The 13,250-nt window shown below is 43.8% G+C and overlaps 1 protein-coding gene across 1 annotated transcript in view; it reads right to left on the bottom strand.

Annotated features, from left to right (window-relative positions):
* LOC126163194 (cytochrome P450 9e2-like) overlaps window positions 1-13,250 on the bottom strand; it is a 100,581-nt gene that overhangs the window by 63,963 nt on the left and 23,368 nt on the right. The window contains exons 2-3 of the mRNA XM_049920147.1: window positions 11,309-11,696; window positions 8,784-8,921 (exon numbers count right to left, since the gene is read on the bottom strand). Coding sequence (XP_049776104.1) covers window positions 8,784-8,921; window positions 11,309-11,693 — 523 coding nt within the window. The 5' untranslated portion in view covers window positions 11,694-11,696. The remainder of the gene's footprint in view (window positions 1-8,783; window positions 8,922-11,308; window positions 11,697-13,250) is intronic.

The raw sequence follows: 13,250 nt of genomic DNA, 5'->3' as shown, positions 1-13,250 counted from the left end.
TTCATACCGTTCAGATGTTCGTGGAACCGGCTTAGTTCCTCCCTACCATGTCTCCACAACACAAACGTGTCATCCACGTATCGGAACCATGCATTTGGTTTCTTGCTGGCAGTACCTAAGGCCTGTTCTTCGAATTTCTCCATAAAGAAGTTTGCAATTACGGGACTTAGGGGGCTTCCCATAGCCACGCCATCCGTTTGCTCATAAAACTGTTCATTCCACTTGAAGTATGTGGTCGTCAAACAACACTTAAACAGCTCTAAAATATCGGCAGGAAAAATTCGATCCAGCTGTTCCAATACATCATTAAGTGGAACCATGGTAAACAGCGATACCACATCGAAGCTGACCAATATGTCATCCGGCTGGACCACTATGCCATTCAATCTGCTAATGAAATGTGTCGAATTCTTTATATAAGAGTCCGAACGGCCCACATGTGGTTTTAACAGCGTAGTCAAAAACTTGGCTAACGAGTAGGTGGGCGAACCAATGGCACTTAGTATCGGTCTTAACGGAACATTTTCTTTATGAATTTTGGGCAATCCATAAAGCCTCGGTGGTAGCGCAACCGAATTGCAGAGACCTTTCTGTACACTCTCTTCAATGGAGGACTTTTTTATTAACCGCGACACAGTTCTGAGAACGTTGTTAGTGGGGTCCTTATTCAGCTTCCTATATGCTTGCGGATCCAGTAGATCCGTAATTTTTCTCTGATAGTCGGCCACATCCATAACCACCGTTGCGCTTCCTTTGTCAGCTGGGAGAACCAAAATACTCTCGTCGTCATTCAGGAGTTTTAAAGCTCTTCTCTCACCCACAGTTATATTACTTTTCGGCGGTTTTGCATTGGCTAATATTCTCACTGTTTCTATACGGATTTCTTCAGCTGTTACAGAATCTACACTGCGAATTCCTGCTTTTACATTGGCTATAATTTCTTCCGTGGGTACCACTAAAAGAACTGTTTCTAAACGTTTGGAAGAGCACAAGGGAAATTGTAGAAGAGGAGAAACGGAACGATCAGCTGTTGCAGAGCATGCTTTCCAGCCAGGGAACCACAATATTCGTTTCGAGGAGACGCAAGTACTAGCGGCCACGAGCGGATATTACGAAAGGCTCTACAGGGAGGCGATCGAAATCGCTAAACACCCAAATAATTTCAACCGAAAGGAGGAGGGCGTCAGATTAAACGGTATATGGATGCCGGTGTTAAAGAAGATATGTACCACTCGTCCACTACTGGGTGATGGCAACGGCGATCGACGGCGACGGACAGCGGCCAATTGCACTGACGTCTTCAAAACACGTGACGTCACGCCGCAGCGCGGGGGCGCGCGGACACGGAATTTAGCGGCAGTCAGTAGCGAGCCAGTGTGTGTGTTGGACCTTCCATCAAGCTACGGACCCCCTTGAAGATGTCTCCCGCAGTCGGAGACGAAACGTTGGGAATCACCACAGCATTCATCAACCGACCACGGCATAACAGCCCGGATAATTATAATGGACATGATATTTCCGGCCGTGAAAGTTTACATTTTAGTATCAGACGCCTCTACGGGGAGGAGTTGTCAAGAGAAGTGCGACGCCTGGAAGGACTCCAGAAGAAGAGAGTGCAGCTTTTGTGTTCCCTCACATTCCTGTCTCGTTGCAGAGCTGTCGGCGTTATACCGAAGTTTCTGAAGATGAAGCGACTGTTCTATTCGGGAAAGGCACAACGCATTTTCAAACGGACTGAGGAGGCCTTACTACGAGAGCGCATTCAGCAGACCCGACGGGACTTGGCAAGCACAAACTGTAAGTTAATGTCTCTCCATATTACGATCAGTAATAAACTGTGCAGCGGTGACTGGGATAAAATTGATAGACTACTGCATGATACCATGGGGAAGCGTATGTTGACGACGTCTAGTAGACAGAAGAAGAAGTTTGATAATTTGCTACCTAATCAGACTGTTCGGCATTTAGACGTTTCCCGGACCGTTATCAATTTGTCCAAACGTTCGTTATCTGACGATGAGACATCTGAGCTTGCCAAGGGAGGAAATTTTGCTGTTAGTCCGCGTTTTGTGCCCACGGAAGAAATTATAGCCAATGTAGAAGCAGGAATTCGCAGTGTAGATTCTGTAACAGCTGAAGAAATCCGTATAGAAACAGTGAGAATATTAGCCAATGCAAAACCGCCGAAAAGTAATATAACTGTGGGTGAGAGAAGAGCTTTAAAACTCCTGAATGACGACGAGAGTATTTTGGTTCTCCCAGCTGACAAAGGAAGCGCAACGGTGGTTATGGATGTGGCCGACTATCAGAGAAAAATTACGGATCTACTGGATCCGCAAGCATATAGGAAGCTGAATAAGGACCCCACTAACAACGTTCTCAGAACTGTGTCGCGGTTAATAAAAAAGTCCTCCATTGAAGAGAGTGTACAGAAAGGTCTCTGCAATTCGGTTGCGCTACCACCGAGGCTTTATGGATTGCCCAAAATTCATAAAGAAAATGTTCCGTTAAGACCGATACTAAGTGCCATTGGTTCGCCCACCTACTCGTTAGCCAAGTTTTTGACTACGCTGTTAAAACCACATGTGGGCCGTTCGGACTCTTATATAAAGAATTCGACACATTTCATTAGCAGATTGAATGGCATAGTGGTCCAGCCGGATGACATATTGGTCAGCTTCGATGTGGTATCGCTGTTTACCATGGTTCCACTTAATGATGTATTGGAACAGCTGGATCGAATTTTTCCTGCCGATATTTTAGAGCTGTTTAAGTGTTGTTTGACGACCACATACTTCAAGTGGAATGAACAGTTTTATGAGCAAACGGATGGCGTGGCTATGGGAAGCCCCCTAAGTCCCGTAATTGCAAACTTCTTTATGGAGAAATTCGAAGAACAGGCCTTAGGTACTGCCAGCAAGAAACCAAATGCATGGTTCCGATACGTGGATGACACGTTTGTGTTGTGGAGACATGGTAGGGAGGAACTAAGCCGGTTCCACGAACATCTGAACGGTATGAACTCAAGAATTCAGTTTACAATGGAGGAGGAGGCAGACGGCAAACTACATTTCCTCGATGTGCTTGTGTTTAGAAACGAAAATGGTAGTTTGGGTCACTCAGTGTACCGCAAACCCACGCACACGGACCGTTATTTGCACCGGGATTCGAACCACCACCCACAACAGAAGCGGGGTGTTATCAAGACGTTAGCGGACAGAGCTAGAAATATTTGTGAACCTGAGTTGCTCGACGCTGAGATGGAACATCTCCACAATGCACTAACGAAGAACGGATATTCGTCCGCCGAAATAAAACGTGCGTTGAGGCAGCCACGCAGAAATCATACTGACGTACAGACTACTGCAAAATCTAAGGTTTTCCTGCCGTTTGTTAAAAATGTGACGGAAAGAATAGGGAGGATCTTGACGAAGCGGAATATTACCGTAATTTACAAGCCCACCAGGAAGATACAGGAATACCTTAGGCCTGCCAAGGACGCTCGCAAACCATTGGAAAAATCTGGAGTGTATAGGATCCCATGCAGCTGTGGTGATGTTTATGTGGGTACCACTAAAAGAACTGTTTCTAAACGTTTGGAAGAGCACAAGGGAAATTGTAGAAGAGGAGAAACGGAACGATCAGCTGTTGCAGAGCATGCTTTCCAGCCAGGGAACCACAATATTCGTTTCGAGGAGACGCAAGTACTAGCGGCCACGAGCGGATATTACGAAAGGCTCTACAGGGAGGCGATCGAAATCGCTAAACACCCAAATAATTTCAACCGAAAGGAGGAGGGCGTCAGATTAAACGGTATATGGATGCCGGTGTTAAAGAAGATATGTACCACTCGTCCACTACTGGGTGATGGCAACGGCGATCGACGGCGACGGACAGCGGCCAATTGCACTGACGTTTTCAAAACACGTGACGTCACGCCGCAGCGCGGGGGCGCGCGGACACGGAATTTAGCGGCAGTCAGTAGCGAGCCAGTGTGTGTGTTGGACCTTCCATCAAGCTACGGACCCCCTTGAAGATGTCTCCCGCAGTCGGAGACGAAACGTTGGGAATCACCACAGCATTCATCAACCGACCACGGCATAACAGCCCGGATAATTATAATGGACATGATATTTCCGGCCGTGAAAGTTTACATTTTAGTATAAAACTAGTAAGCACACCAATTCTTCTTTACTTAACACAGTGGAAAGAAATATTTTACAGTTCCTTTCCTAGGTGACATGTCGTATCGGACTACCAAGTTGTTAAGAAAGTGTGACCTCAATGGGGCGTTTTCCACTAATAATGTCACAAAGTTCTTGTTTATAAGTATAACGAGAGAACTACGACCGACAAATCTGGGATATACAAAATTCAGTGCAGTGTGTGCTCGAGCTTTTACATAGGGCAAGCATGGAGGGCTTTTAAAATCCGTATTCGCGAGCACTTACTCAACAAAAAAGGTGAGCATTCTTACAAGTTAACTTTCGGAAAACATCTTAAAACTGAAAAACACCCTTTCCCTAATATGGAAATTTTGCTTGTAGGCGACAAACGGTGAAAAATAAATCTTTCAGAAGAAATTGAAATTTATAAACATTCCCACCTTAACGCTAGAGATTTGCTGCATGATTATCTCGCATTGAAAAATAGAATGTTTTTGACTGTGTAGCTTTTCTGTTAAATGACTTACACTGACCTCCTTCATGTCCAACTTTTGTTATACCTGATTACACAGTGGAAGCCGGCTTGCTTACAGAGTTTAAAGTAATTTTATTTTATCTTCACTGTCTAATATGTACTAATGGCGTTTATGTGACACAGATTTTTCTGTTCTGACGCTGTCTTCTTGGTATAACCAGGAACTAATACTTATTTTTAGTGTAGAACCGTCAGGCGCTTAACTTCTTAAACGCCTACCGAGGTTTATGAACTTCCAGACACCTCCAACATGCCTCGACTCGGCGGCGCCCACACCCTGCTCTCGATGTCAGGACTGCAGTTCACTTACAGAATTTATTACAGTTTGCATGTACGATAGCGCTCCCACCCTGTAGGTGTCTTCGACGCCGTTGATGTCATGAGTCTGGCGGTTGATTTCTGTCACACGTACTAGGTACGATGTGGAATTTGGTAGTTACTTGTTTCCCATTAATCGCACGTAACATATATCTTTAGCGATGTCACTCTGTTTTTTTGGTCCTGTAGCACAGGCGTGACGTGGCTCTTAAGCTAACTGTTTTGCAGCTGTTTTAACAAACCTGTTTTACTTCTACTGTTCAATCTTTGTACATTAGCTTTTATTATACTAGCTTTATATATGTATTTTTGGCTAATCCTTTGCAGAACACTACCGTCCAATTCTTCTTCTTCTTCTTCTTCTTCTTCTTCTCTCTCTCTCTCTCTCTTTTTAATTGGGACCAAACTGCTGAGGTCATCGGTCCCTAGGCTTACACACTACTTAGACTAACGTACGCTAAAGACAACACACACACCCATGCCCGAGTGAGGACTCGAACCTCCGAGGCGCCATAGACCACGCAGCTACGCCGCGCGGCGTCCAATTCTTATTTTGACGTTGGTTCACTAATAGTTTGAGCCTATTTTACTTCTGAAGATGACAGTTTAAACTGTCGAAGTCGGTAACGTGAACGAAACAAATGTTTTCTTGTTCGGCTGACGACTGATTTTTTATCTTTATTGGAATGAGGAAAGTAAAAGACTGTCTCGATTTGAGAGCTGTGTGTCACGTACAGAAAATCAGGACAAGTAGAAGTAGTTACTTAAATTAATAAGAACTGAGTCAAACACTTAACGATATGCTCTGAGCACTATGGGACTTACCTTCTGAGCTCATCAGTCCTCTAGAACTTAGAACTACTTAAACATAACTAACCTAAGGACATCACAGACATCCATGCCCGAGGCAGAATTCAAACCTGCGACCGTAACGGTCGCGCGGTTCCAGACTGTAGTGCCTAGAACCGCTCAGGCTTAACGATATGGGAAATCTACTAGCTGAAGGCTGTAAAATGCACACAAACACAAGTAAAATTTTGTAGACGTATGGGCAGGAGGTCCACAACCAGAAGGGATAAGTGTTAAACTTGGACACGATGCTTTGGAAGAGGTGTGCGGCTTTTGCTGTCTCGGATGTAGAACAAGTAAAGAAGGAAAAAGCAAAGATTGCATAAGACAAAACAGCTTTCTCTAATAAGAAAAAGCTACAATCATACCCAAAATGTAAGACCTGAAACCAGAAAAATTTAAAGAAACGCTGTGTTTTGTTACGGCAGCAACCTCAGGCAGAACCTCGCAGCCAGCCAAGGAGTATGAGGGCCACCCACCGACGTAAACCCCCAGCTGTTCACAACAACAGTGCTTGTACAGTAACCTTCAATATGGCGTTTTGTCATCACTGAGTGGTTGGGTTGCTATTAGCTGCAACACAACGTGGCGTTTCCACAGCCGACTACATGGTTGCAACCTAGTACCTGTCATAACACGTGTAGATGTAGGGAGTATGTATGCTCTCAGGTCAGCGGTTGCACGATTCCAGCAAAGCTGTGCATTCGACTGGCACGTTCTTCACGCCAGTCATCAGTTGAATGTTGGCTAACCTGCTAGCTTAGCATTTCGGCCGCAGCTCTCGGCCTTCTGTGTGGAAGCACCCAATAATAAGAGGGTTTCGTCGTTGAGTAAGCATTCTTGACTCTTGTGTTCTCCACGGCACTGTCACCCTATATCACAGCTTCCTTCGCATCCAGCTTTGGACTGGAAGTGGTGATCCTGCAACACTGACGCTCCGCCAACTGTAATGTTTTGCAGTACAGTTCTGTGTGGCTGCAAAACATGGGCAGTGGAGATGACAGAAATTACATGATTTGAGGTCTTTGAAATTTGATGTTAGAGGTGCCTGTAGATTGAAGGGTTGACCGAGTAAGAATGAAGACGTCCTACGAAGAATCGACGAGAAAAAAACGTGTAATGAAGAACGCTATGAAACGAAGAGATACTGGGTACAAATTACATATCATTGCTGAAAAACAATAATTGAAAATAGCGGAAGAATCACTGCTGCAGCTCTAGATATGAGTATACATGGCGAATCGTCGACGGTAGAAGATACACCAGTTACGCTGAACTGGATAACTGGCAAGCAATAGCAAACGGTAACCACGCCAAAGCAATTTTCAGGTTAATGAGCAAATGCCAACAGCGAATTCTGTGCATGGAGAGATGTCCAGTCCAGGAGGTACAGGCCACTGAACGATATTGTACCGATGAACATCGGCTCTCCACTGTCATAGACTTCCTCAATGGACTTAGTGCGTACTACCAACACAACGACTTCTCGACTCTTCCCGTTTCACTTATCATGAAATTACTGAAATAATGATTACGTAGAACGAGTGAACGAGAGAGACAACAACATGAACCCTTCTTCAAAATAGCAACACGGATTTCCTTCGGTTACTTTTGCCTGAGGTCCGTGTGCATATCTGTTTGTCTACGAGAAAACATTTAAATTTTTGGAATAGATGTACACCAGATCATGGGCTATCAGCGACGCACAACATCTTTTTTGTAGCGTCCCCCAGTCCCATCTGTAATTAGCTGAGTATGCCCCTGATATTCTTAGATATATTGATAAATACGTACAATTTTCATTCCGTAGATCAAGAGTGATTCCCGAAAACCTATTACATGTCAGAAAACAAAAATATGACACATATTTTCAATAGAATAGTTGTCTAGGCGAATTCGCGGTAGCGCGTGCAGCTGTTCTTTGTATCTTCTACACGCCTCTCATTAGTCAGTACTGGTTAAGTTTCTCATTCTGACGAACAGACCTCTGCTATAGATCGGACGAGATTTTGGTAGGAGACTTAACTTCACTGATGAAGTACAGTTCACTCGAATTGTTTCACTGACTCTCTGTGTGATATCTGCTGCCGCAGAACTGCCGGTGATTGATCAGTAGTGCTGTAGTGAAAACAATCGGATCTTTCCCTCTGATTATGGATATTGTTGTAAACTGGCGTCACGTGAGCACTATTTAATAGTGTACCAATAACTGAACACCTATAGATACTTTTGCACTTTTAACGAACCTTTAATGATGCTTAATTATTGTAAATGTATAATAGTTGACCAGAGGTGATTTACATTATTCATTAACTTCTTGTAGACAACTGTGGTGTTTTGCTAAGAGTGGCCACGATGCAGTAACATTACCAGTTACTTTCAGTTTCACAACCACAATGAATTTTTGATTCTACTCAGGCTGTAGGCTAGTTGGACTGACCAGATGCACAAATAAATTTTAATTTTTGAGGAAACATAGTTTTAACATTTAACAAGTATCGTTATTTCTTCTTTATGTATTTATTGAATAATAACGATCGTATCACATAACCAGTTCGTTTCTATTTGAGTTTTTCTTCCAGCACCAAATCTGTGACCATATTCAAATACTGACTGACGATTATGTTGACGTGGTACCAGCTTACACGCAAAACATTAACTCAGTTGCCTATTAGTGGTTTAGACCTAATTCAAATAACCTCTACACAAAAGCAAGTTTCATTACATTTCCATTACCCGTTTTGGGAGAATAACATTCCTTTATTGTCATTAGCTTCCTTTCTCTCAGAATTAGTATCAGTAGCAACAGAAAACACAAATGTTGCCAAAACACGAACAGGGCTTATGGTGGTTGAAGATGACAGTAACTATAGAGATAAATTTGACAAAATGTGGATGCTGCGACAGGTACTCACCTTCGACCTTGGCACATTCCTTTGTTATGTATTCGACCACCTGCTGGCCTATCTCTGCTATCAGCAGGAACATGTTTCTCATTTTCTTCGACGTGAATGCAGGACTTAGTGTCGCCCGCATGTCGTGCCATTCTTTTCCTGCAAGAATAAAACAGTGTGAACAATGTGCCCTTCCTGTCAAGCACCCCTCACTACTTTATAAATCTGTGTACCCAATCTATTTGTTTGTTTAGTATGATTTGTTAGTTCGTGTTATAAGTATGAATGCGAAAAAGTATACTTTACTCGTTACGGACAACTATGTTCTTAAGGAAGGGAAAAGTGTGATTTTTAATTAGAAATTCAGGACCACGGACGTTTTGTTCATGAGATAACTGGTATATTCGGGAATTTAGTGTTTAGCCCCAAAATAAAGGAGATAGGCTGGCTCTGAATGGTATATGGCTATAAAATTCGTATTTATGACATCCTTATACTGATGCGAACGTAGACTAAGTAAGTCATCCAAATTTAGGAACACTAAACAAAAAAAAAAAAATCAGCTCGGAGTTTTTCGACCAACCAGTTGTCACCGACAACGCTGTATCTTGCGTCTCTAAAAATATAAAAAAATTAGTTGTGCTGTTCTCCATGCAACTTAGCTACAAGAATGCTGTTAGAAAGCGAATCTGTGCTATGTTGTGCTATAGTTTCGACTTCATTATTTTCTCATATTCTTCAGTCAACGTTAATTGATTAATTTCCTCTTAGCCAGTTATAATATTTGTGATTAAAGTATACACTCGTATTTGTGGAAAAAGTTACTTAAACGTAAAAACTAAACTACCTCAAACTAGGCGATACGCAACATTACATTTACATTTACATTAGATACTCCGCAGGCCATGGCGGAGGGTACGCGGGTCATTATCTTTCTTGTTCCACTTGCAAATAGAACAAGCGAAAAGCGACTGTCCGTACGCCTCCATATGAGCCGTAATTTCTCGCATCTTAGCTTCGTGATCCTTACACGCAATGTATGTTGGCGGCAGCAGAATCCTTCCGCAGTAAGCTTCAAATGCCGGTTCTGTAAATTTCTGCAACTGTATTTCTCGGAGAGAATGTCGACTTCCCTCCAGAGATTCCCATTAGAGTTCTCAGACCATCTTCGAAACACTTGCTTGTTGTTCGAACCTACCTAGCAGCCCGCCTTTGAATTGCATAGGTGTCTTTCTTTAGTCAGACCTGGTACGGATCCCAAACACTCTAGCAGTACTCAAGAACTGGTCGGACTAGCGTCCTATATGGGGTCTCTTTCACAGACGAACCACTCTTTCCTAAAATTCTCCCAATAAACCGAAGTCGACCATTCGCCCTCCCTACCACTGTTCCATTTCATATCGCTTTGCAAACTTACGCCCAGATAGTCAAACGACGTAAGTGTGACAAGCAGGCCACTACTAATGCTGTATCCGAACATTATAGATTTCTTTTTCTGTTCATCGGCATTAACTTACATTTGTCTACATTTAGAGGCAGATGCCATTTCACCACACCAACTACAAACTTTGTCTAAGTCGTCTTGAACCCTCGTAGAGTCACTCAACTTCGACGCGTTACCGTACACGACAGCATTATCAGCAAACAACCGCAGATTTCTGCCCACTCTATCCGCTAAATCATTCACGTACACAGGGAGCAACAGCTGCGGTCCTGCCACACTCCCCTGGGGCACTCCTGACGTCACCGCTGTTCCTGATGAACACCCGCCGTCGAGGACATCACGCTGGGTTCTAAAACCCAAGAAGTCTTCTAGCCAGTCACATGTCAGTGAAAGTATTCCGTGTGCTGGTATCTTCGTTAACAGCCTGACATGGGGCACCGTGTCAAATGCTTTTCGGAAATCTAGAAATGTGGAATCTCTCTGTTGCCTTCCTCCATAATTCGCAGTATATTATTGGAGAAAAAGGCAAGTTAGGTCTCGCACGAGCGGTGCTTGCCAAAACCGCGCTGATCAGAATGTAGTTCAAAGCGTAACTTTTATATTTAATTTGTAGTGCGCGGGAAACAATCCGACACGACTTTTCATTTTACAGCCACGTACCAAATCACTGAAACAGAGGCGCAGCTCAGAATATAGGTTTCTAATAAAGTCTGTCACAAGGCTGCTTGAAAATAAACATCGTACAATGGTATGAAGCAATGGAAACAAGAGTCTTACCTTTCATGAAAATCAGTATCTGCTGTTGCACTGGATGACCCTTATCGTTAAGTTGATGTGGTCAACGAAGAGTTCAAAACCCTTGACTTTGAGGGATCTGATAAGATTGGGATCCCTCACCAAGTACAGGGCCTTAACCAATGGATACAAAAGTCTCACCTATCATGAAAATCAGCATCCGCTGTTGGACTGGATGACCCTTGTCGGTGTTCAGAAAGTTGATGTGGTCAACGAAGAGTTCAAAACCCTTGACTTTGAGGGATCTGATAAGATCGGGATCCCTCACCAAGTACAGGACCTTAAGCAATGGAAACAAAAGTCTCACCTTTCATGAAAATCAGCATCCGCTGTTGGACTGGATGACCCTTGTCAGTGTTCAGAAAGTCGACGTGGTCAGTGAAGTGGTCAAAGTCCTTGACAGTGATGGACCTGATGAGATCTGGATCCCTCACCAAGACCAGAGACTTTGCGAACGTGTAGAACCCAGCGTAGGGGTGTTTCTGGAAGTGCCTGTACATGTCCACCACGACCTCGGGCATGGCCTTCCTGCTGAGCACCACGTCCAGCATGTTCCCCACCACGGGCAGCGGCGGCAGGGACGGCACGCCGGCCCTGGAGAACTTGGTGGCGTAGCGGCGCCACCACAGCAGCACCAGCGTCAGCGCCACCAGCGCCGCCGACGCCGACAGCTTCCACCAGTCAGAAGCCATTGTCTGCAAAAACATTTGCGTTTAATTTCACTGCTAGACCAGTCGAAAAAGTGTTATCGAGCTAAGTCTAGACTAGTGGTTTGATTGTAACTCAAATACGTCTATTTGACGTGTCATGTCTTGTAAATCCTCTTTTCTTTTTCATTGATTATACTTCCGATCAAACAACCAATGGTTGTTTTATATTGTATTTCAACTATCTCACACTTGTATTTATTTCAGAGCCCGTAGAAAATGGCTGTACACACCCGAAACCATGCAGCAGTGGCCAATCCAAAATGAAAGGATATTTTATTACAACTGACGGCAGCCAATGCAGCAGATTGCTGTAATTCAGAAATTTTGGTTTGGCTGCTGAAGCTCGTTCAATTAAAACACTTCGTGGTCACCAAAAATGGGGCACTTACATAGTCTGAAAGGACATGGGTCATATTCAAAGGAACTGACCCGTAATCAGCAATAAACGATTCACGGAACCCATGTAAAATGTAATTAAGGTGGCCGGAGGGGATGTTGAAAACCAGTCTGCAAGACACAGTGCATCATACTCTATATACTGTATGTTTACAACCAGTGTTTATGCGTGTATGTATTTACGTTTGAAAGTGTATTTAAAGGCTATTAGTGTGTTCGTGCGCGTATATTTAACGGGCTGATTAGTCGGTTTTATACGAAAGACATTAAAACTTCTGTTTATTTACTGTCCTCTTCCGACTACACGTATGGCAGGGGGACTGTTGAAAGACTGCGTCTAGATGAATGTATGGTTCGGCTGCATCCCGACAAGGCTATCGCTGGTTAATACGCTGGGAATGTCAGCGAAGTCACAAACGTTCACCCTCTTAACAACCGTACTGAGGGCTCCTACTACGATGTGACTAGTTTCGACAATTTGTATCATCATCTGGCAGTTGTCATCCTCAGAAGCAGAAATTTTTTTACTTACTTCGTCTTTTATATTTATGTTCTTGCATCGATTTTCAACAGATAGGTAAAAAGGAGAAAAACATGCAACGTCTTTCTAGAACAAGCTAACTGCAGCCGTAACTGGCGAAATAACAAGCCGCGCACGATTTAGTCGTACCAGAGAACCACCTGTCGTGCTTGGGTTGCTCAGATGGTAGAGCACTTGCCTGCGAAAGGCAAAGGTCCCGAGTTCGAGTCTCGGTCCGGCACACAGATTTAATCTGCCAGGAAGATTCATATCAGTGCACACTCCGCTGCAGAGTTAAAATCTCATTCTGGAAACATCCCCCAGGATGTGGCCGAGTTCCGGCGAGATCGTGCACCAGCACTCTCACCTTAAGATGGCGGTCAGGTGGCCCGCTGAAATATTGTGTCAAGATGACGTTATGATCCGACTGCACGCCCGAGAAGAATATTATCAACTATTACGCCGGGAAAGCCTTCGTAGCTACATTTAGATTGACCAACAGTGTGTGGGAAGTGAAAATTGTGGTACGTATGCTGGATGAGACATTCGCTGGACGTAATCTCGAGGCTAAAAGGAAGGGAATAGCAGGAAGAGATACGAGAAGAGTACCAGGTGTTAGCCTG

Source organism: Schistocerca cancellata, chromosome 2 (assembly GCF_023864275.1).
Source record: "Schistocerca cancellata isolate TAMUIC-IGC-003103 chromosome 2, iqSchCanc2.1, whole genome shotgun sequence".
Lineage (NCBI taxonomy): Eukaryota > Metazoa > Arthropoda > Insecta > Orthoptera > Acrididae > Schistocerca > Schistocerca cancellata.
The sequence above is the reverse complement of the archived record's forward strand: the minus strand, read 5'-3'. Positions and strand labels throughout refer to the sequence as shown.